The sequence below is a fragment of the Onychomys torridus genome, chromosome 13 (genome assembly GCF_903995425.1).
Source record: "Onychomys torridus chromosome 13, mOncTor1.1, whole genome shotgun sequence".
In the NCBI taxonomy this organism is placed as follows: domain Eukaryota; kingdom Metazoa; phylum Chordata; class Mammalia; order Rodentia; family Cricetidae; genus Onychomys; species Onychomys torridus.
The window spans coordinates 11,573,478-11,598,921 of record NC_050455.1 but is presented as its reverse complement, the minus strand read 5'-3'; the positions used below and the strand labels follow the sequence as shown (position 1 = coordinate 11,598,921).

At 40.8% G+C, this 25,444-nt stretch overlaps 1 protein-coding gene across 1 annotated transcript in view; it reads left to right on the top strand.

Annotated features, from left to right (window-relative positions):
- Klhl14 (kelch like family member 14) overlaps window positions 1–25,444 on the top strand; it is a 109,617-nt gene that overhangs the window by 24,696 nt on the left and 59,477 nt on the right. Inside the window, exon 2 of the mRNA XM_036204241.1 lies at window positions 6,743–6,864. Within this exon, the coding sequence (XP_036060134.1) occupies window positions 6,743–6,864 (122 nt within the window). The remainder of the gene's footprint in view (window positions 1–6,742; window positions 6,865–25,444) is intronic.

Here is a 25,444-nt window from a genome sequence, read left to right as displayed (position 1 = left end):
AGACTGGGAGCTGAGGTTAGGGAGAAGTTGAGGGCTGATGCTGGAAGCTTGGCCTCCAGGGAAATTCAAGGCCTTGTCACTTCTAAGTAGGCTGATTTGGATGGAGATGTCAAATATGCAGATGACACAGAGGAATGGTTTATACTGGTGATGTCAATGACACAAAACATTGCTTTGTGTAAATATCAAGTACAACTGGGCATCGTGGCACAGCAGAGGCAAGCAGATTTCTGTGAATTTGAGACCAGAGCCTGGTCCACATAGTGAGTTTCAGGACTGGTGGGGCTTTGTAGAGAGACGCTGTCTTTAAAAGCCTAAATTAATAAATATTTAGTACAAATGGCAGAAGTAATTTTTGGGCTATTTCATAAATTGTTGAAAATTCTATCCAAGTCAAAATTCATTTAACATATTTATTTATGAAATTCAAGCCAGCAACCAAACAGCAGTTCTCAACATCACACACTACAGTTTTACAAAACAATCCAATCCAAAGGTATACCAATTAGAAAGTCTATGTTTTCCATAATTAAGCCATAACATTTCTAGAAAAACGTAAGAATGTGTATAGAGAGAAAATGCTTCAGTTTTTAACATCCAGCAATCAGCTCTGAGCTGAGGCATGCAGGCAGGCGCTGTGTGGCATGACAGCATCCACAGTACAAAGCGCACATATATATCCAGTGCTCAGAACAAGGGCTGCAGTGAAGTCACACAACGCAACATGGGCAAGCACTGCCCCAACACCAGAGATTCTTTATGAATTTGATTTTGAATTAATTTTTGGTCATTGTAGACTCAGAGGCCTTTTACTGCTGCCAATTTTTTTTGAAGAAGTTGCACTCTTGAAGATCTGTGAGGGTTATTCAACTCACCATGGAGAAGGTGTGAAATTAACACTCCTATCATTTCCACCAGACAGTGGATTGAAAAGTAAGGTCTATTTCACCATAAATTTCTAAATAGGTAAGAGAGATCATTTATTAAAAAAAAAAAAAAAGAATAGGAGAGATGGCTCAGTAGTTAAGAGAGCTTACTATTTTGCAGAGGACCAGGAATTAGTTGCCGGCATCCACATGGGACAGCTCACAACTGAGAGTAACTACAGTTCCAATGAATCGGACACTCTCTTCTGGCCTCTGCAAGCATCAGGAGCCCATGTGAAGCACATGCATGCATTCAGGCAAAACATCACACACCTAAAATAGAAATGAATAATATTTAAAAAATACATTTCTGCATTACATTGAGAGCCAAATCAAGTCAGTAGCCCTAAGTCTGGATGTGCAGCTATTAAGATCTTCACAAAGGCTGATGTCTTAGTTATTTTTTGTAGCAGGAATCATTTATCAAATGTTACTGGACTGGACATTGTTAATATATATAATGGAGTTTTTTGTCTGAATCTGTCAAATGTTAATGGACTAGACATCGTTAATGTAATCTTGACTATGTATATATTGTATATACTTATCGAATAGTTTTTCTTGTATTAGTTATAACCTTTTTTAAATTTTAGACAAAAACAGGGGAAATGTGGCGGTATTGTGTTCCCCGAAATATTGTGTGTTCCCCAAAATAAACTTATCTGGGGGTCAGAGACAGAACAGCCACAATATTAAACATGAGGATAGGCAGTGGTAGCACACGCCTTTAATCCTAGCATTCCAGAGACAGAAATACCTATGGATCTCTGAGTTCAAGGCCACATTAGAAATAGCCAGGCATGGTGACACACCTTTAATCCCAGAAATCCAGCCTTTAATCCCAGGGAGTGATGGCAGAAAGTAGAAAGATATGTAAGGCATGAAGACCAGAAACTAGAAGCATTTGGCTGGTTGAGCATTTTGGCTGGTTAAGCATTAGGGCTTTGGAGCAGCAGTTCAGCTGAGAGCATTCAGATGAGGACTCAGCGGCTTGTAGTCTGAGGAAACAAGACCAGATGAGGAACTGGCAAGGTGAGGAACTGTGGCTTGTTCTGTGTCTCTGATCTTCCAGCATTCACCCCAATAACTGGCCTCAGGTTTGTTCTTATTAATAAGACCTGTTAAGATTCCTGCTACAATTTTTCTATTGCTGTGAAGAGACACCATTACCAAGGCAACTTATAAAAAGAAAGGGTATATTGGGGGCATGCTTACAGTTTCAGAGCATGAGTCCATAACCATCATGATGGAGAACATGGCAGCAAACAGGCAGGCATGGCACTGGAGCAGTAGCTGAGAGTTTACATGTTGAGACAACAAGCACCAGGCAGGGAGAGAACCAAATGAAATGGTTTGGGTTTTTGAAACCTTCCAAGCCCATCCCCAATGACACACCTCCTTCAACAAGGCCACAACCCCTCATCCTTCCCAAATAGTTCCACCAACTAGGGACCAAGCATTAAAATAGATGAGCCTATGAAGGCCATTTGCATTCAAACCACCACAACTGAGAAACATTATTGATATTGTAAAAAATACTATGTGTATGAGTGTTTGCCTGTATGTGCACCACACACATGCCTGGTGCCCTGTGAGGTCAAAAGAAGCCATTGGGTCCTCTAGAACTGGAGTTACAGACAATTGTAAGCCAACTTGTGAGCACTGGGAACTGAACCTGAGTCCTTTGCAAGAGCAGCAAGTGCTTCCAACTGCTGAGCCATCTCTCCAGCCCTGTATTACTGATTTTTTTAAAAATGGCTTCATCCCACAGAGTCAGATCTCTAAGAATTAGAAACTGAGTCTCTACTATGAAGCTAGAATGTTTAAGCCCCTCAGGTATTCCTGGAAACCTGTCAAACTTGGGAGTCACTCAACTCTGTAGCCTTGATGTTTTCTTCCAATTTCATTATTTAATCATTTGTACACACTGCAGAATGCCATGTTTTACAAACATGAAAACTATATAGCATCTATGAAATGCATTTTGTGTAAATGCCTATAAACCTGCTGGATGTTTTTTCACAGATTAAAATTCTGTTTGTAATCTCAGGAATAGGAACTTTTTTCCGTGTATCCTGGAACAGATCACTTTATCTGGCCTGTTTCCCAATTATGAAAGTTCCAAATCACTGAGATATAAATAAATGAGACTTTACCACACTCAGAACACCAGTATGATGAAAAATTTGTTTACAACAGGAGGTTTTAGGTCATCTTTCAATCATTCATCCCCTGAACCAAAGTAGGCATGCCAGAGAATGCACATGCACACACACACACACACACACACACACACACACACACACACACACACAAATGTGATACATGGTAAATGCTGGTGGTCACTGAGCTGGAATGAAGGAGACCTTCAAATTCCATCACCTTCTTCACCTTTTATTTTTAGATACAAGAATCAAAGGCATTCAGAGACTGTTGACATGACCCGCTCAGGCTTTTTGTTTACATTTCTCTCATTTTTTAAATACTGTGTTTTGGTTCTGATGACGTTAAAGAAAGTAATGAATGAAATATTTTAAGTAATAAAAACTACTGGATGTGCTAATGAAAACTACACTGAAGAGCTTATAAAACTTGTAGCAGCTTGCCCTAATAAGGGAGTTCTAATTCTTACAGTGAGACAGCAGCTTATAGATTTTGCCTCATCTAAATTTGAACTTGAAAGCTCTGTTAGAATTATTCAGGAAAAAAAGTAATTGAAACTTTCTTCAGCTCAGTCCAAATTCCTCTAATTTTAGTTTTGCAAATAACAAGATATATATGTGTATATATGTATATTCATTGTATAAGTTCATTGCATAGAGTATTGAGTTTCATACAGATAATTCTTTTAAAGTATGTCATGTACATTGACAGAGCAGAGTTTTAAGCATTATTTAGAATTAAAATTTATTGGTACTGGGTAGAACAACTGAGCTACAAGCTTTAGAAATGAGTTGAATGAATACCATATAAACACAATAGTACAAAAGATTTGAAAAGTGTCTTTGTCAAACAAGAAAGTTCCACATGGCAAACCCAAGTCCTGCCCTCTGGTGGAAAATATATAACCAAGGGAATGGGGATTCCCTTTTCTCCCATGTAATTCTCCACTGCATTTCCCTTGGAGACCTGGAAGGGTTGGGCATCTATCTCACTCAGGTAGAGTCTTTCCATCTTACTGGCTAGTTAACCCTTCCGTTGTGCCATCATTGACAAGGTTGGAGGCTTTGACCATTTGCCAACTGTTCGAGACCCCCTGTGGTGAAAGAAAGTCCAGTTCTTAGAGAACACATGGACAATTTGAATAGATGCCACAAAGATTCCAGGTCCTCTTCTCATGCTTAATCGTGGACCAAAATCAACAGCACTGTGGAAAACACAAGCAAGGTTGGTCCAGGGAAACTGGCTTTACCAGGGAATAAGAAGACTTTAACAAAAATACATGAGCCAAGCATGTAACTCATTGGTCATCTATTAAATATATTTGAAAGCAGTACTTTAAAACATAAATATAAGGTATTAAAGCCAGGTGTGGTGGCACACACCTTTCACCCCAGCACTCAGGAAGCAGAGGCAGACCTCTGTGAGTTTGAGGCCAGGCTGTTCTACAAAGAGAGTTCCAGGACAGTCAAGGCTGTTACAGCTGTTACACAAAGAAACCCTGTCTCAGAAAAAATAAATAAATAAAAATTAGATAGAGAGAGAGAGAGAGAGAGAGAGAGAGAGAGAGAGAGAGAGAGAGATTTGGTATGACTACTTTTACTTTTTTTTTTTTTTTTTAGCAAACCCCACTTCCCAGAGCCCTTTCCTCCACATCAGTTATGTGTAAACTTGTCCCATCTGGGCTTGGACAGAGTGTATACACATGATACTAGGACAGCCACAAAATTGTGGCTTCCACTGACCAGTCCTCCTTCACAAAATCATATACACCAGACTGCCTTCATCATGACTTCTCTCACACAAGTAGAATGCTGGGTTATTTGAGCCTTAAACTGCAATTTAAAGAAGATAAAGAGACCCATCTATCAATTCCGTGACCACGCATTTACAAAATTACATGGCACAGGAATTACACGTGAAAGAAGAAGAAAAAGCTTGATGTGGCTATCCGTTTGTCTCACCAGTCATGGGTGACTAAAATTCTCCGCATACACTCACCTTCATTATTGTCTTCTGTTTGCATGTACCAGCTAGTGGTCTAGAAGACATCAGGGCACAGTTTGAATGTGTATTCACTTTAAAGAAATTGACTCTGAGTGTTTTTCATTTTGTTCAACTGTATCCACAGGATGGGAGAAAAAAATGAGTGTTTCAAGCTGCTAATTGCATGGATCATTTATCTATTGGTACAGCTCCCTCTATCGGTGGCCAGTAGTGCAGTTCCTCCAAAAGGTACTATTCCTACTGAGGCATACTCAATGCACTCAATGCATCCAAAGGCACCAGAGTTTCATTAAAAGAATTCTCTTGTTCCCTTCCTTCATATGGAAATGTCATTAACCGTATTAAGTTAACTCTCTGGGTATTAGGTTCCTAACCAACATGCGAAGCTTCTCCACAGGGCCCATTTCACCAGGCATCACAGATCTGAGTCATGCCATGGGTTTCGATTAGATTTAAGAGGAACTCTTTTGTATCTGTTGACTTTCCCCTTCAATCATGGATGTTCCATTTCTCCCACAGACAACCACCTTGAGTCTTTCAGGTAAATGAAAAGTTCAATTATATGTAAAGTGAGTGTTAAATCAGCAGGCCCCTTGTGGGGGTCTGGGCTTTCTCTCCCTGCTTCAGTGACGAGTGTGCTCAATCCATTACTGTTCCTGAGGATTGTACATCCATCAGGTCATGTAGGCCGGCCAGGGTGCATCTTATAGCTTTTACTGCATATGAGACGTTGCAGGCCTGTTCTCAGGAACTGCCAGGCAGACTGGGACTCACAGTCACGGTTAATAGCAGCGAATTGCCAGCTCTTGATGGGTGGGTAGTCACTCCTTTCAGTGGTTGCCCCCTGGGGGAGAAGGTAGAAAAACAGAGGGAGGGAATTAGACTGGCTTTGCACAGTTGAGCAGGTTCATGCCGCTGGATCAGTGGCAAGCATTGGCAGGGCTCCACTCTAGGGAGGCTCACAACGACATCACAGTCTCATTTTTACCAATTGGTGCTGCTGTATTACCAGTGGAGCACAGGGGGAGAGCAGAGGGGAGGGCGAGCGGAGGTGGGGGGATGGGAGGGAGGCAGAAGTCTAAGCTAAATTAAACAAACAAACAAAACAAAAATGCATGCTCAGACCGGTTTACCCACCCCAGTTAGCCCCTTGCTAATTGTACAAAACTGGTATTTGAAGTTCCCTGGATGACTAAAAGGTAGACTCCCAGACTCTCTGCATAACCTTAATTTTTTCAAGGTTCTTTGAGTGGAGAATGGCTTATAATAATGATTTTGACTAATACATTTTTTGACATGCAACTTTAATGCTTAGCCTGAGAACAACTCTAGAGCATTTCATGTGTACTCAGCTGTAAAGAGTGATGATTTAAAGGCCTAATATAAGGGAAAGGTCGTTCTAGAATGAACCTCTAACAAATTGCATAAAGGAAGCTTATTATTCCATGAGTATAGGGATATGAAGCTCTTCTGATCATTTTTTCTGCTTGGTTCAGAAAGAATTGTTGAGATGAATGGAAGAAGAAGGAAGGAAAAAATGAAACAGAAATGTGCAAGCAAGGACCATTCTTTTGATGGTTATGATTCCGTTGCCACCTAAGACTCTACAATAATGTGGTTATTCATCTCCTCTTTTGTTTTGGGTGAAGAATTCGCTCTAACAAGAAAATGCTGCTGTTGGTTGGAGGGTTGCCTCCCGGACCTGACCGGCTCCCCAGCAATCTGGTTCAGTATTATGATGACGAAAAGAAGACGTGGAAAATACTCACAAGTGAGTATACTTATTTATTTCCTGGCCTGTTTGTTTCAGACTGAAGTTGTCTTGATGAATTAAAAAAACGCAGTTAATCAAATCAGACACTGTATTGATCTGCTACCCTTTGGAGTTTTGTTTGTATATCATGGGGGATTCAGAGTAAAAGACTTAAATTAACATTGCCTAGGTGGCCAATTTGGTAGTGGAACAGGCCTAAATTAAAACTGGCCTGGTTTGTGTTTCTGTGTGTTTTGGAACGGATTGGGGTGGGGCAGGGAGCAGAAATCGTGCCCTAGAAATGCTTCTGTTAGAGTTTTTGTTGTCGTTGATACAAAACTGAAAGGTTGTTTGGTCTGAACACTAGTACATTTTCACATGTCAAAATGGTAGGTGTTTTAGTTCATTATCTCTGTAACCAACATCCATTTGCCCTGTAAGCATCTTTGCCTGCCTTTAGTCTGGAGGACCAGGTATTTCCAGAAATGGCCTCCTTAGGCTACTCTAAAGCTTGATGGACAGATATATTCATGGCTTCCCCCAGCTGCATTAAACTATGCTTGCAAACGTCCAGCCAAGACTCTCCTCTCCTCTCCTTAAAGGGTGATTGTGTTTTACAGCAGAACTCTTGCCTTGGGCACTGAGATTTGGAACGTATTGTTGTATCGGTTACGATTCCTGATCTGATGCAGTCATGGAATCAAAAATCATCGTTTCTTGAGTGCAGTAGGCTGCTCACACCAGTCCCCTTGTGGGCACAGTGGCTGCACTGGTCAATAAAACTAAATTTTAACTGTCAAAATTGCCCAGAGCTGTATAGATAAAATAATAAATGAGCAATTTTGATCCATGAATCAAAGCCATACATTTAAAACCAACAAAAGTGAAAGTTAGCTTCCTTATTCTGTATGTCTTTCAAGCATTTGTGTATTTTAGCAGATTGTTTTTGCAAAATCATTTCCTTGGCTCTTCCTGAAGGACCTTAAAATAATAGAAGCAGGCAAAGAATTTCCCTTAAGAACAGAATGAGTGAAGACATATGAGGTGGGGACTTAGGAGCTGCCCCCCACCCCCCAAGACCTGCAGTAGCATGTCCAGGCACTGCATCGAGACAGCTCCTTGGACGCCACTATACTATGGTTGTAGTAAGGAAGTGGCTGACAAGAAACAGCAAGGTTAAGCAGGAAGAGGAGTAAGAAAACAAGTTAATGAGGTCTTAAAAAGGCTTTTGATTCTCTTTTGGATGAAAATACCATTTCCCACAGTTTAGACATCTTAGTATTTTTTAAATGCATCAAAAACAAACTAAAGTAAAATCAGAGAAGCAATGTTCTGACACCACCTGACCTGATCAACAGAGAACTCCTGTACAGACGACATGCCAAGTCAAAGGATAGCTGGAGAAAAGATAAAAGATTTCCATAGAGAAAATCATAAACAGAGCATAAGAGACACCAAGATCTTCAACTCCACTAATAAAAGATAACCACTGATAAAACCACCAGCTTTCCCAAATACTCCACATGGCACCCAATTTGGGACTTATTGAGACCCTCCATGCCAGGGAAAAGGATGGTAAACAGCATCTCCAGAAGGTCTTATGCTTGAATTTTTACATTTATTTACTTGTTTGTTTGTTTGTTTGTTTGGTGTGTGTGTGTATGTATGTATGTGGGTGGGTGTGCGCATGCACGAGTGTGTGCACATGTGTGTGCAGGTCAGTGGACAACTTGAAGGAATCAGTTTTCTCCTTTGATCATATGGGTTCTGGGGATCAACAGATCACCAGGCTTGGCAGCAAATGCCTTTATCCACTGAACCATTGCGTCAGCCCCTTATCTTCATTTTAAGTCATGCTCAGAGATGGACTACCCAAACTGGGAAAGTTTTGAACATGAAAGGGGATCTGTTAATTATGCCTGAGCAATAGCCATAGGCTGCAACACACAGTTGTCACCTGATCTAAAACTCCCATATTGCCTCAAGTCTCTACTTTGATGGCTGTCAAGCATGAACTTTCAAACCTGGACTTGAACACAGTCTCTCACTTTGACCATGCCCTGTAAACAGTCTGGGTCGGTTTCTCTTTGTCAGTCACTTGAGTGTTTTAAAGTAGCTTTGCATGCATGCATCATCTAGCATGCTGCATGTACTCAATAAATTGCAAGTGCTACCACTAGCTATTGTTAACACTACTACCAACATCAGCACAAGAGTTGTGTCTTTATGCTGGATCTGTGTCAATCACTGAACTTCTCCATACAGAGTAAAAAAATAACAGTTCAACCTTCTCCTCCAGAGTAGAAAGCCTATTTTCCATAGTTTTCATGTGTGAGATGGAATAATTTACAGACTAAGAAATAATATTGGATGGTTACCTATCAACTTAACTCATCTGAAATGAGATAAAGATACTCTCATTCTGACATAAACAAGTTCCTACAGTGAGAACATGCTTAAGGATTTTGAACCTTCCTTCTATCCTGAGGCACACTTAGAGCTCTGAAATGAAAATCTGCTTTCTTGATACTCTTCATGTCCTTGGGATTTGTGCATTAAATATACACTCTATTCTCTGCCAGTCTGGGACCCTGTGGCCCCAAGTGACAGCATGGCTTTCATATTTGTTAAAGAAATGTTGATACTTTAATATGGATAACTTCTGTTGGCTTCTATTTTTTTTAACTAAATTTGAAACTCATCTAAATCTGAAAAAATAAGTCATTGCCATTGCAGGGTCCCATGTTATTTGGGATATGAAATTATAAATGACAAAAAGGTCTCTCACTAGTAAACAAAAATATTCAAATTCTCCCCAAATCCAATGAAACATTAGGGATTGTAGAACTTTACACTGCCATTCTTTTGACCTAGAAATGCTAAGCTGGTTCTCAGAGAGGGCCAGGATGGCAGTTGAGCCTGGGAAACAGTCTCCAAGCTCAGGGTCTGCTTGTTAATTGAAAGACTCTTCTCATGCAAACTAAAGTACCAGCCAGCAAGCTTCTGACACCTGGGATTAGCTGGAGTTTTGGAGCCTTGGAGTATTTTTCCCACTTAGCTGGAGCAAGCATTTCTCAATGTGTCTTGTAGACATGCCCCTCTTCCAAAGAGACTGCTACCCAGCCAGTGACACACACGCTGCCTTGTGGGAGCTACACCATTTGCATACATTAAAGAACAAAGAGGAAGTAAAAGGATTTAGGGACCATTACCTAAGAAATAATAAGCTGGAGAGCACAGGTGAGTTGCAGGAGGGAAAGAGCACCAGTGTAACCCTGAGAGAAAACTTCAAGCCCTCTAGGTGTGTCTCAGCGATAGAGCCTTTGCCTAGGATGCAGAAGCCCCTCAATTCAAACCCCAGCACTACAAAAGCAACCAATAAACAGCTAGGGCCTTGATCCACCCAAACAGGAACAAGGATAGTTGTTCTTCCCAAAAGACTGCCTTGCTAACGTGCTGGCAGACACTGCTCTTTTATTCCTATTTGGAACAATTATTTATTGTAACGTTATTGAATTAAGGTCTAAGAACACTGACAAAGCTCTCTCACCTCTGTTCCTAGAGTTCTAGAAATAATATCTGAAACTGACTGTGCATCCCTTTTGTAACTGTGGCGTGTTGGGTAATAACAGTAAACCTGGGCACTGTTGGTTCTTTAAGAACCAAAGGGAGAGGCCAGAGAGGTACTGCAGGTAGGACCACTGGCTATTCTCCCAGAGGATCCAGGTTCAGCCTCCTACCCTGAAAGCCCTCAGTCTTTGGCACAAAGATCAAACCAATCAATCCCCCCGGCCACTGTGTACTCTTCAAACAGTCCTTCGTACATACCCAAGTTTTCACAAAGTTCACATGTGGAAGAAAGACCCTCACCATTTTCCAGGGGACAACCCTGAAAAGCTGGGGTCCACTCATAGTCTCTACATGAGCAAGCCCCCTTTTGCCTACATTTCAGACAAATGTATTTATTTATTTTTCTTGCAATTACAGAAACAATGTTGTCAGAGTACAGATTTATGCTTGCAGGTGCCAGCTCAGAGTACCCACCTTGGTAACACGAGGATGAAAATGATGGAGTTGAGCTAGCTTGTTCCTTCTTTTTATAATTTTTAAATGCTTAAGTGAATTTTTCCCTCAGCATTCATTGTAATGGATTTTATTAATGCACTTTTGTACAGATATCCCATTACATTTTGCTCTTGTTCATCCCCCTACCCCTCTGCTCTCCTGTGTCCTTCCTCTCCTCTTGCTGGACCCTCCCCTCCTCCAAACAGCAACTTCTTCTGCTTTCATGTCATAGTACTCCACTGTCCCCCTCTCCTCCTCCTCCTCCTTCTCCCTCTCTCCTCCATGAAATGGCTTTCTCTCCATTTTCATCATACACACACACACACACACACACACACACACACACACACACACACATGCTTTTCTGTAAGAAGCAAACGACTAGCAATGAGAAAACAAACTAAACAACTATGTATAAGACACTAAGCTTTGGCTCCCAGAGATAAACGAAGGTTTGATTATCTGCAATGGTGATGATGGAGACTGGCATACATGCTGCTCTGTTGGGGGAACCCAAACCCTGTGTGCAAACACATCCAGTGCGGCCTCTTCCCTTGATTCCATTTCTTGAGTCCAGTCAACTTTGTCCTTGTCCTTTGAGTACATTGGGAATAAAGTTAGTCAAAAAGCTAATAATCATTTCTTTTTAATTTTTTTTTAGATTTTATTTATTTGTTTATCGTGTGTGTGTGTGTGTGTGTGTGTGTGTTTTCACCTGTGTACAATCCACAGAGCATATGTGGTCAGAATACACCTTGTGGGAGTCAGTTCTCTTGTACCATGTAAGTCCCGAGGATCCGACTCAGGTTGTGAAGCTTGGTGTCCATCACCTTTACCTGCTCAGCCATCTCACCAGCCCCAATAATTTTTGTTTGTTTGTTTTCTTTTGGTTTTTCAAGACAGGGTTTCTTTGTGTAGCCCTGGCTGTCCTGGAACTCTCTCTGTAGACCAGGCTGGCCTTGAACTCACCTGCCTCTGCCTCCTGAGTGCTGGGATTAAAAGTGTGTGCCACCACCACCTAGCTAATCATTGTTTCTTGTAATTACCTATTTTCAAGAAAATAAGTAAGTTCAGTTGTTTCATTGTGTTGTGTTTTTTATATTTGTGGTTCCTTTTATTCATGGTATCTTTCTTACCAGAAAACCAAAACCACAAATTATTTAAAATAATCAAAGCCCTAGACAGGCGGATAATCCGTGGACAGTGAACACTGAATTTCAGTAGAAACTAGGAAACAGTGAGATGCTGCCAGGATCTCCAGGAATACCCAGCAGGAATTTGGACCCACTAGCTGTCTTCACCCACTCCCAGAGCAAGGAGTTACCGAGTGCCCGCCTTGCATGGCCAGGTTAAACGTGCGCCAACCTCTCCTCTCGGTAACCTGCGGGGTCACTACAGTATGCAGTAAGCTACAGAACAGACTAGGAAACTCCAGGTGGGAACACAAAACGGGAAGCCCCTCACCTAAACAGAGATGTTATGGACTCTCTCTCTCTCTCTCTCTCTCTCTCTGTGTGTGTTTTGTTTGTTTGTTTGTTTGTTTGTTTGTTTGTTTTTGAGACAAGGTTTTTCTGTGTAGCTTTGGAGCCTGTCCTGAATCTCACTCTGTAGCCCAGGCTGGCCTCAAACTTACAGAGATTCACCCGGCTCTGCCTCCCAAGTGCTGGGATTAAAAAGGCATGCGCCACCATCGCTTGGGTGGAAGCTCTCTTAAAGTAACCCTTTATTTTGAGAAAATGGTAAGAGTTAACTAAGCAAAGAGGTGAATGGAAAAGCATTTTGATCTCTGGAACGATACCTTGCCTAGCTTGCCCTTGGGTCCCCAGCTCCACAGGAAGAAATGCAAATGAAGTAATAATTTGAGTATAGCTACCTTTCTAAATTTTTGATTTAGGTGTTGGTGAAAACATAGTAATCTAAGGAATTTATATCATAGCATTGCAGTTGTCTCAGAGCTTGGAATTTGAAGTCATAAAGCAACTGTTCCCATGGCTTTGGGCAAAAAGAGGAGGAAGAATTGTGCCTTGACTTTGTAAATACGTTACCATCTAATTTTACCTTCAATGAGCTCCTTCTAATTTGAAATACATGGCTGCGCATTGCTATATATCTTGAATTATTTGCTGCTGAAGATTCACGCTCCAATGCATTAGTGGATTTCTCATAGATTTTTTTTTTAATGTATGTGTGGTGGTCACTCCCATCCCTGTGTTTCAAGTAAGCTGGGTGCTTCGAAAAGCCAGTGGGCTTGATTTGACTTCCTTGTTTATTCCTGGCTTATACTTCCTTTAAATATAGTAATTGCTTTTTCTCCAGAGAGTAGCATGTGTACAAATAATTCCAACGCCTTCTTCACACACAGGCTGTGGCATTTGCTATTGAGTGTGGCTTAGAGGTATGAGTCATGAGGGCTCCTTAAAAGTGGCCTGTATCATTTGTTAGTAAACTATGTACCAAGTCTAGGAACTTCTTAAAAGTAAGCACTGGCTTACTGAAGTCCTCACCCAACCAACTTTATTCTCCTACCCAAAATAATTGATGTCTTCTCTGCTACACTAAGCCAAAACAGAGATTTCCATGCCCTTACCAAATTTAGACTTTTGTGAGCAAAACCAGCATTAACCAAGGCATCAGTGTATCCTAACAAAGCAAGACAGTGCCCTAGAGGATGGACAGATAGAAGATCCTGGTTCAATTTAAGAGTTGTGGAGGATATCACCCTGAAAGAGGCATTTGAACTGAGAATTAAAGGCAGGCAGAGGTCCAGGTAAAGATGGGAAAAGAGGTTGCTCAAATAGTTAACAGTAAGTACAAAGAACCTTCCAGAAAAGGGTTGTGAAACTGAGAAGATGGCTCAGTCAGCACAGTGTGCGTTATGCAGCCAGGAAGACTGGAGTTCCATCCAAGCACTCGAGTCAAAGAGATACACAAGTGGTCCACATTGCAATCTCATCACCAAGATGGAAAGATCCCTTGGACTCACTGACCAGTCAGCCAGCTGAACCCCAAAGAGGTAAGGCCCAAGTTACAGTGAGATATCCTGGCTCTAAAAGGTGGACAGGAGGAAGGGCACCTGAGGTTAATCTCTGGCTGCCACATGCATGCACATACATGTGAACACCTACCATCACACACAGGTGTGTAACAGCCCAAACACACATCTGCACCCATGCATACACACACATAAATAACATTTGGTAAAGAAGATGCATAGATAAACTCAGAGAGTAAGCTGAGGGGCTCGGAAAGATCAAGCTAAAGAACTCAGCAGCATCCAGCCACACAGGAACCTCTATGGTAGGCTCACAATTTTAGTCTCTATGTCACATGTAGAGAGGTATCATGCACAGAATCACATATTCACATGCACAGAATCACATATTCACTGCAGAGCAGAAGTGAGAACAATGTCTTCTGGGTTTCCATCAAACCATGGTACATCAGTTCATCTGACTGCAAAGTGCTATTAGTCACCCAAGTCCAAGCACATGAGATTTAATCTGTGCTGACCCACTGTAGCCATGAAAATCTACATGGATCCTGGCATAGCACACATTTGTAAAATAGAACAGATACAGGCTAAACGAACTGAATCAATTGACGCCTAGGGGTCAAGAATATAATTTCGGTTTATGAAGTAAATTGCACATTCTGATGTGTGAGCCACATGGTTTCACATACATGATCTCTGACAAGTTCTAATTCAATGCAATTTATCTGTATCTTGGAAGTTATGCACACACATGTGAACACTCATACATGTGCACACATACACACACACAGAGTAACATCTTGAGAAACAGGTAGATCTAAAGTGAAAGATATCTCTAGCATTTGTTGCCTGTAATATGGGTTTCTTACTCTCTGATCATTTTTTTCTCATTTGCAAAATGAAGCCAATTATACTCACTCCACAGGATTCTTACTAGAATCAAACTATTCAAATAAATCTCCAGGTTCAATATGTAGATTCTAGCTGTTCTCAATCAATTTTTATTCTAGTTTAGTTTAACTTATATTCTTTAAATTAAAAAATATTTTATATATGAGTGATTTTTCTGCATGTATGTCTGTGCACTATGTGTGTGCTTGATGCTCATGGATGTCAGGAGGGGTCATTGAATCCCCTGGGACTGGAAATACAGATGTGAGACTTCATCTGGGAATCAAACCCAGGTCTTTTGGACAAGTAGCCAGTGCTCTTAATCGGTGAGCCATTTCTCCAGCCCAATTTATATTCTTTAATAATCAATCGAAAGAAAATTAAGAGTTTGGTTCCTGTGCTCACAAAGGTTTGGGAAATAAGACATACCATAGTGGACCCCTTGAAGTGCTGTGTGTCACTGGTGTGGGCTTGGCTGTACTCTCATGAGAAGGACTAACATTTCAGAGACTGGGAATAACAAAAAATTCAGCTCCTCACTACACATCCAACTCAGGTTGACTCTGAGCCTCTGTAGATACACACAGAGGAAAGAATGTGACACCTTGACCTGTGTGGAACAGAGGTAGATCTCACCAATTCTGGTCCATCACCAACTACACCACTTCAAGACTCTGCAACCCTCATAAGGTTTGGGGGAAAGAACCAGGGAATTTGAACAACTAGGCATTATCCCGACTGTGATCTTCCAGGACCCTCATATTATGCACAGAGAAGTCTAATTCTCCTTCCCCCTGGAAGACATTACCACAGTCCTCCAGTCTCCTCGAGTGGAGAGCTCTGGGTGATGGTTGATCAACTCTCCATCCTGCTTATTCATAATTCTTCTTGATCTGTCATAACAGGAAAAGACAAATAGAGCTTTGAAGGGCATCCATCAGGGGCTGGCTGCACTCTTCCAGTGGGCCCACCTCAACTCAGCTCCCAACCCCTTGTTCTTTGCAGTCAGAGGCTCCACTCCACGGAGATCATTTTATTTTTCTCACTCTCCTACTTGATTACACCTGAAGTGAGGCTGAGGGATGTGCTTTGGGAATGTGCTTTTCCTGGGAGCAAAATAATTTTCTGGGTACATTTAACATCAATAAAGAATTAGGGAGCTGGGCATGGTGGCTCACACTTTTGTCCCAGCACAAAGACAGGTGGTTCTCTGTGAGTTCAAGTCCAGTCTGGTCTACATGGTAAGTTCCAGAGCAGCCAGGGCTACATAGAGAGACACTGTCTTAAAGAATCAAAATAAATAATTAAATAAATAGATAAATAAGTAAGTAAACAAATAAATGTGTATAGTTATGGTTTTAAGTATGTAATTCTTAGCAACTTCTTTGGACCATGTTGGTGGATTTGGGGGACTTTAAGCCTTTAGCAGATGCCAGTGATGTCTCATGTTTCTGTCCACTCCATGACTTACAACACTATCCACATTTCTTTTCTGATGTATTTTAAGGTTACTTTTTTCCTTTCTTTCTTTCTTTCTTTCTTTCTTTCTTTCTTTCTTTCTTTCTTTCTCTCTCTCTCTCTCTCCCTCTCCCTCTCCCTCTCCCTCTCCCTCTCCCTCTCCCCCCCTCTCTCTCTCCTTTTACCCCCATTTACCTCCTTTTCTCACAAAGATACATGTGTGTATGCACACATTCCCTCTAATGATACTGTCTAATGCTCTCTATATATTTCTTTCTTTTTCACTCTGTTTCTTGAGTACAAGTTACTTGGTATCTCATTCTTAATTGAAACTTTCTTTTCAAAAATATTTTTTAGTATCATATGTGTATATTTGTATGTGTTGGGGGCGGTGTGAGTGTAGTGTGTATAGAGTGTATGCACAGTGAATGTGTGGAGGTCAGAGGACAACTTTGGGACTTGGTTGGCTCCTTCCACCATTGGTTCCAGGGATCAAACTCAGATGGCTGCAAGTGCCTGGACCTCCTGAGCCATCTTACCAGTCACCTTAATTGAAACTTTCTTCCATGACAGCCAAATTGGATGAAATTACTGTCAAAAATACACTTTTAATTTTGCATTTCTCATGAATCAACCTTTAGTTTTTACCTGTTTGTTTAAAATTCTTCTCTATTTCATATTTTACCAGATGGGGGACATTCAAAGCTATGTTCATTAACACACACACAAATATGCAAACACACACACACACACACACACACACACACACACACACACACACACACAGAGAGAGAGAGAGAGATAAAGATTTCTAGGTTCTATTTCCTTTCAGGCCTGTTTAGAAATAAGCAAAATATTTCTTGAGATCCTTTTTCAACAAGCTTTTCTTTTTTAATATATATTGTATCTTTTTTAATTAAGAAATTTTTTAATTCATTTTACATACTAATCACAGATCTCTCTCTCTTCCCTCCTCCCACCCCTCCAGCCTTCCTCCCCAACTCACCCCCCATTCCCTTCTACAAGAAGGTAAGGCCTTCCATGAGGAGTCAGAAGAGCCTGGTACATTCAGTTGAAGCAGGTCCAAGCCCTTCCCTCTGCATCAAGACTGTGCAAGGTGTCTGACCATAGGTAGTGGGCTCCAAAAAGTCTGCTCATGTGTCAGAGATGGATCCTGATCCCATTGCTGGGGGCCCCTTAAGCTGATCAAGCTACACAACTGTCTCACTTATGCAGAAGGCCTAGTCCATTCCATGGAGGCTCCACAGGTGTTGGTCTAAATTTCATGAGTTCCCATTATGATCACTATGTCCCTTGCTCATGGAATTCTTCTCTCTCTTTGACTGGACTCCTGGAGCTCAGCCTGGTTGGCTGTGGATCTCTGTATCTGCTTCCATCAGCTATTGGAGAAAGGCCCTATGATGGCAGTTAGGGTGTTCACTGACTTGATTACTGGGGTAAGCCAGTGCAGGCACCCTCTCCACTATTGCTAGTAGTCTAAGCTGAGGTCATCTTTGTGGATACCTGGGAACTTCCCTAGCACTCAGTTTCTCCCTATCCCCATGATGTCTCCCTCTATTGTGGTATCTCTTTCATTGCTCTCCCACTCCATCCCTGTTCCAGCTCGACCATCCCATTCCCTTATGTTCTCATCCTCCATCCTCTACCCTCCATTGCCCACCCCTTCTCCCCAGTTTACTCATGGAGATCTCATCTATTTCCCCTTCCCAGAGCAATCCATGTGTTCCTCTTTGGATCCTCCTTGTTAGCTAGTGTCTCTGGAGCTGTGGGTTGCAGTCTGGTAATCCTTTGCTTTACACCTAGTATCCACTTCCGAGTCTGGGTTACCTCACTCAGGATGGTATTTTCTAGTTCCATCCATTTGTCTGCAAATTTCAAGATGTTGTTTTTTGCTGCTGAGTAATACTGCATTGTGTACATGTACCATATTTTCTTTATCCAGTCTTCAGTTGAAGGGTACTAGGTTGTTTCCAGGTTTTGGCTATTATGAATAGTGCTGCTATGAACATAGTTGAGCATGTGTCCTTGTGGTATAATTAAGGATTCCTTGGGTATATACCCAGGAGTGGTATAGCCAGGTCTTGAGAAAGATAGATTCCCAATTTTCTGAGAAACCGCCACACTGATTTCCAAAGTGGTTGTACAAGTTTATAATCCCACTAACAATAGAGGAGTGTTCCCCTTGCTCCACATCCTCTCCAACATAAGCTCTTATCAGTGTTTTTATCTTAGCAATTATAACAAGTGTATGATGGTATCTCAGAGCCATTTTTATTTGCATTTCCCTGATGACTAAGGATTCAACAAGGTTTTCAAGTGCAGCTGACAGCAACCAATGCATGTGACCAACATTTTGTTTCCAACATCTACCTTAAAGGTGGGATTTTGTTAAATAATTAATTCACCTTCCAACAAAGAGCAGATTTTACTGGATGATCTTTCCATACACCAGCAAGTATCTCCATCTTTACATTACCCCATATCAACTCCCTTATAACATTGGCCAGTGTGCCTCGGTATCCATACCTGCATTTGTCAATTAAGGATCCATAATAACCTCACAATTGTAGTAAGTCATGGACATAAAGATTTATTTCTTTACTTGTCTCATATCTATGGCAGGTTAAGTGGGGGTTTGTTCTATATCTTATTCTTATGTACAGATTTCTGGAAATCCCACATCACAATTAGCATGTCAAGGAAGAAGAAAATTTCATATTGATTCTTAAAGCTTCTCCCTCCTTCAAAATACCATATTATTTCCCCAAAATTACAAGGCCACACTTAAGTCCAAAATGCATCAAGAAGGACTGTCCTCCAAGTGTCAGAAAGATCAAAATATTTGTGTCATAAATGTGACCAGAGGTTTTTCTCCTAGGTGACTCTAGATAGATCCTGTCAAATTGACAATCAGTATTCTTTTTCATACCTCCTCACTATACAACTTTTATATAATTTGGTGTGTGTGTGTGTGTGTGTGTGTGTGTGTGTGTGTGTGTGTCTGTGTGTGTAACTGTTTGTTCTGAAGTGATGGAGATCAAACATAGGAATTTGCACACCTAGGCAAGTGTACTTCCACTGGGATATATCTACAGCCCCATAATATTTAATACTCTATCTACATCTATGTTTTATTGCTAATAACTCAATACTTTAGACTGGGAGAGTTCTAAAGAGGTTGAGTTCATATCCAAGGTCAGAAGACTGATCTTGGTTGTGGACTTCTTGCTGGCAAAGTCCCAAAGCAACATAAAGCATCATAAGTGTTCTCTGGCCCCATCATCCTCTGTAGAGTCATCATGGGGCTCCCTCTCTGAGAGCCAACTCCAATTATTTTCCAAAGGTTCCTCCCCTTGATGTTCCATAGTAGGACTAAGTCCCTACATTCTTGATGTCCCACAGTGGGGATTAACTTTCCATATCAATTTTGGAAGAAGCAACCTATCTTCAAACTCAAATCATTATGACAGAGCGTCTCATGTTCTGCAAATATTGAGCTCACTTTTCTTGTCATGTGCAAAATATTCTAACTCATTCAATAAAAATTTTTAGTCAAAATAGATAGCTGTCTCATGCTTTCTGCATTTCCTGGCTCAGAATGACTGTTATCAGGACTGGTGCCTATTGGCCCCAAATTAGCTGCCTCTCTAGTAAAGAAAAAGCTTAGAAGTACATTTCAAATATTATTATAGTATAATGCTTTGAAAACTAGCTTTTCAAATATTCACTTCCTTCTAATAATTTAAATGTGTTCAAGTTTATATAGAGTCCTCTATTTTTACTATTCATTATGTCTAAATATGCACCTATAATGTACAAGTACATACAACTGCAGATACAAATTACACAGTTACACACAATTGTTAAAAAATCAGAAAGGTCTCATTTAAACAGGAGCCAGGCACAGTGGTATACATCAGTAACCCCAGCACTCAATAGGCTGAAACAGGAAGATTAAGAGTTTGTGACCAGCATGGGCTACAAAGTGAGATCCTGTACTCTCCCCCTCCCCAATAAAATAGGAATGGAAATAACTTTAACAATAACCACCAAGAGTAATAAAAAGATGGTTTTGATGATCAAAGAATATTTAATGCAAATATCTCCATAAAAAAGGTAGAGGTGCCAAACATGGTGGCTTATGCCTGTAATGCACTTTGCCGGCTGAGGCAGGAGGAGTACATGGGTTCAAGGACAGTCTGGGCTACACAGTGAGAAGTAATGAAAGCAAAGTACATAAAGGGATGCTGTTGCTTTTCAAATCCATTAAATGACCCTATGGTGATGTCATTTATCAAACATGTCTGTTACAAAAACGCAACTGGTTAGAATTTGAGGTTTTATGTGTCATAGGCAAACTGACTCCCATTCCTGGGAGTACATGGCTACTCTGTCACCACACCTCCACTCTCATGAAGTGTTTTGAATGATATGAACTTCTGTGATACTGCAAGAGCCGTAAGAATCATGTGTATCTATATAATTTATATCTACAGTAATACATGTTGTTTGCATATAAAACAGATGTGTGAAGATTGACCTTTGCTGGCATAAAGGTTGCTTTCATGAAAAGAGGGACAGACATGTCCTTACATCTATGATTAGCAAGCCTACTGTTCCTCGCCAGGTATTCTAATTCTTAATCCTTGCCTAGTCATTAAAGTCTTAATTTATTAAAGAAGAAAATTAAGATTGAATTCTGGTTATTTAACTAGACTGCAAATCATTGTGAGCTTCAAATATGAAAATGTTGCTACATTTCTATGTTGAGAACTGCTAAAGTACTTTCAGAAAACCCTACTGCTAAGGCAATGATGTATCACTTTTACTTTCATTATATGTTTTTAATCAGAGCGTGACTTCACACTAGACAAAGCGATGCTTTATGCATGGGCTCACTTGTTTTTGCTAAAATCTTCTGACATGATTAATTTTACTTTAATGCTTTTGTCTTGTTGTAATGGTAAGGATGATGGGTATAAACCAGGCACAAATACATGCGTTTCCATTATAATGCCTCTGAGCATTAAAAATATCTTAGATGAAAGGGAAAAAAATCACAGGAGACTGGTCCGACTGGAATTAAATTTCTTGCTACCTGAACACACAGTGCATGAGATTAAAAAAAATGATTCAGTCATTGTTTTTAGTTTTATTTTGGGTATTTTTATAGCAATTTATTCATCTGTATGATGAGATCTGAGAAGGGAGAGAGATTGTAGTGCATGGATTTCTTGATCGCATTTGTTGCTCTGAAACATTCACCTTCTTCACAGTGTGAAGAGACCTCAGTGTTAACCAGTTCTATGCCAGGAGTACGTGTCACCAGGTCAAAGGACATCAGGAGAGAGCATCTCCAGGTGTCACTCGGGCTTAGATAGAGGCTAATTTTTGCTTGTATTGATTTCCCATAGAAAATAACTGTATAAAATGGGTATTATTTGTCCAATTTACATAAAGCAAAGACTTAGGTGAATTGAAGAAGAAAACAATAGGTCATTCAACAAGTGAGGCCCTCTTTGTGAGTAGCCATTGAGGGACAGGTACCACAAGAGTCTTATTTTCCTCTTTCCCTAATAAATGATGGAGATGTGTCTGTAATTGGAGTATAGCACCTCCTTCCTCCTACACAGCCTGTGTGTTTATTTTACTTGTATCCCAAGTAAATCCTGTTCCAATAAGAACATCATCCAGCACCATCCAAGAGCAACTGATATAGTCAACTCCTCTGCTTATGCAGCCCCACACAAGAGCTACTGGCCACCGCAGGCTTCTGGGCTCTTAAATGAGGCTAATATGACTGAAAAACTGATTTTCTCTCTCCATTTTACCATAATGAATTAAAGTTTAAGTTACTCTCTTATAACAAGTGGCGTCTGCATCAATAACACAGCCCTTGGTAGTGGAAGCTGGGTGGTGGCACTCACCACCTCAACCCAATCTATTCCCCTAAAGGAAATGAGGGGGGGAAAGTGACTGTTGTCATTTTATTTATCTTGCTATGAAGAAATGTCTTGACAGAAAGCAACTCAGGGAAGAAAGGGTTTATTTGGCTTATACTAATTCCAGGCTGCAGGTCATTGTTTGAGTGGAGTCAGTGCAGGAATATCACATACACAGCCAAGAGCAAAGAGAAAACAAATGCATCCTTGTGTAGTTGGAGAGTTTCTCTCCAGGTGCCACCAAGCCCCCATGGTACCACAACCCACATATAAAATAATCACTCAGACACTTATATTACTTATAAACTGTATGGCCATGGCAGGATTCTTGTTATCTATTTCTTCTATCTTAAATTAACCCATTTCTATTAATCTATACTTTGCCACGTGGCTTGTGGCTTACCAGTACCTTACATTTCACTTGTCATGGCAGTGGCTGGCAGTATCTCCCTGCCCCAGCCTTCCACCTCCCAGAATTCTCTTCTCTCTTGTCCCACCTATACTTCCTGCCTGACCACTGGCCAAACAGCATTTTATTTATACAGAGCAATATCCACAGCACTCCCCCCCTTTTTTTAAAAAAAAGGAAGGTTTTAACTTTTACATAGTAAAATTACATACAACAAAACAATTATCAAGCAAGAATTACAGTTACAATATCTAGTCTATTTGTTTTGGCAAAATTAAACAAAATATTCTATCCCATATTTATGAGTCTAAAGTTATATATCTAACTTATCTTTTATCATAACTAAGGAAAATTATACTATCTAGTCTGTCCTTTCTGGATAAGTGGGATACAAGGAAAGCGACCACTGTATTTTGCCAAGACAGGGTAAGATGGTCTTTCAGAATTCCTGCTTCTGAAAATGGTCTGTCAGATACTCTAGGCCTGTAGCCAATTTGAATGCACCAATGATGCTGAGAAACTTTAGGTGACTGTCCAGGATGCCAACTGTCTCTGTCTACTCTTGCAAGACTCCCAAAAGTTGCTTGCATCCTTCACCCATTTCTCAGGTATTATTATATTCCTTCTCAGGTCTTTGATGAGGTTGAAGACTAGCAGTTATAGTTACAACTTTACATATATTATCTTAGGTAGAATATATTAAGTATTAGACTCAAGTTCTTTAGGATAGGACACCTTTTGGAATGATCTTTGTAACATGCCACCTACCCACACTAGACTTCCCTGGATTTTAGTATGTGTTTTTTGCTTGATATTGTTTGCATTGATTGTAGTTCCAATTTATCTAGGTCATTATCCCTCATTACTCCTGGACAATATTTGATAACCATTTCTTTGTATATAGTCTTGTATTATGTTAGAACCTTCTTATTTAGACAAAAGGGGGAGATGTAGTGGGTAGCCATTCCAGCCTTGGCCTGGAAGTTCCAACCCCCATTGAGGCTTTGGTAATGGTCACGCCTACAAGGCAGGGCTGGGAGAGGATGCTAAAGACCCAGGATCAAGAGGAGAGGCTTCTCTTGGTTCTAGGTCCCTGGATGCTGGAGGTAGACTGAGCAGATTTCTACAGAGAACACCGCCAGACTGTGCCATACCTTTCCCAGACCCTGCAACCTATCCCTTCATTTGTAAGCTACCCAACAAAATAAGCCTCCCTTTTAACTACATGGAGTGGCCTCAATAATTTCAACAATATCTGATGCCCCATGTTGGGTGCCATTTGTAGTTGGAGAGCTTCTCTCCAGGTGCCACCAAGCCCCTGTGGTACCACAACCCACGTATAAAATAATCACTCAGATGCTTATATTACTTATAAACTGTATGGCCGTGGCAGGCTTCTTGTTATCTATTTCTTCTATCTTAAATTAATCCATTTCTATTAATCTATACTTTGCCACATGGCTTGTGGCTTACCAGTACCTTACATTTCACTTGTCATGGTGGTGGCTTGGCAGTATCTCCCTGCCCCAGCCTTCTACCTCCCAGAATTCTCTTCTCTCTTGTCATGCCTATACTTCCTGCCTGGTCACTGGCCAAACAGTATTTTATTTATACAGAGCGATATCCACAGCATCCTTGCTTGCTCTCATCTAGCTTTCTTTACTCTAATACACTTCAGAGCCAAGACCGTAAGATGGTCCTGCCCATGTTGGGCTTCATCAATTAATTAACAATCAATACTGCCTCCCAAGGCATTCCACAGACAAACCTGAGCTAGACAATTCTTCCATCAATGCTCTCTTCTTAGATGATTGTGGTTTGTGGAACAATGACAATTTAAAACTAGCCATCCCAGAGAGCTCCATGTATACATAGTCTAAACTGAAAAGCATGAATAACCCATGTGATCCATGGTCCTGTGGTAGGACTTCTCCTTTTGGCCTCTTGTGATAATTTCATGAACACTTGTGTTTTCATCTGAGATACTTGATACATTCATTTTCAAGAGCTGTCATGATTATTGTACTGAATCCCTTAAGACAAACCAAAAACACTCCTAGACAGGTTCATAAGAGTTCACAAAAATGGGTTAAGAAGCCAAGTAGCAAGGAAGAAACCAGTTTTGCCTTAGAGCAGTGGTTCTCAACCATCCTAATGCTGTGGCCCTTTCATACAGTTCCTTATGTTGTGGCAACCCTCAGCCATAAAATTATTTTCATTGCTACTTCATAACAGTAATTTTGCTGTTGTTATGACTTACAAAGTAAGTATCTGATATGCAGGATATCTGATATGTGATCCCCGTGAAAGGGTCTTTTGATTCCCAAAGGGGTCACGATCCACACATGGAGAACCACTGCCTTAGAGCCTTTTGATGTCAGCATAGGAACTAGGCTGCACAATGTATTCATTTCCAAGGGCTGACATGATAACGTGCTAAGTATCTAAGACAATGAAAACATTTTCTCACTGTTTGGAAGCTAGAAGCATTAGAATATCTGCAGAGCCATGCTGGGATCCAAGGTTCTAAGGCAGAATTGATTCCTACTTTACCTCTGGTAAAGTGTTTCACTTCTGGTGTTCCCTTGTAATGCTCGGTGCTCTGCAGCTTACAGCCTTGTCAGACAGTTCCTGTCTGCCTCTTCCATGCCGTTGCTCCCTGTGCCATTCTCAATAGCTGAAGCTTTTCTCATTTCTCTGATAAACACAACTGCCTTTGTGTTTAGGGCCTACCCTAACCCAGTATGACCTCATCTGCCTTGGATCTTTATCTTTAAAGATGCTGTTTCCAACTCAGGTCACATTTACTGCTCCTTGGTG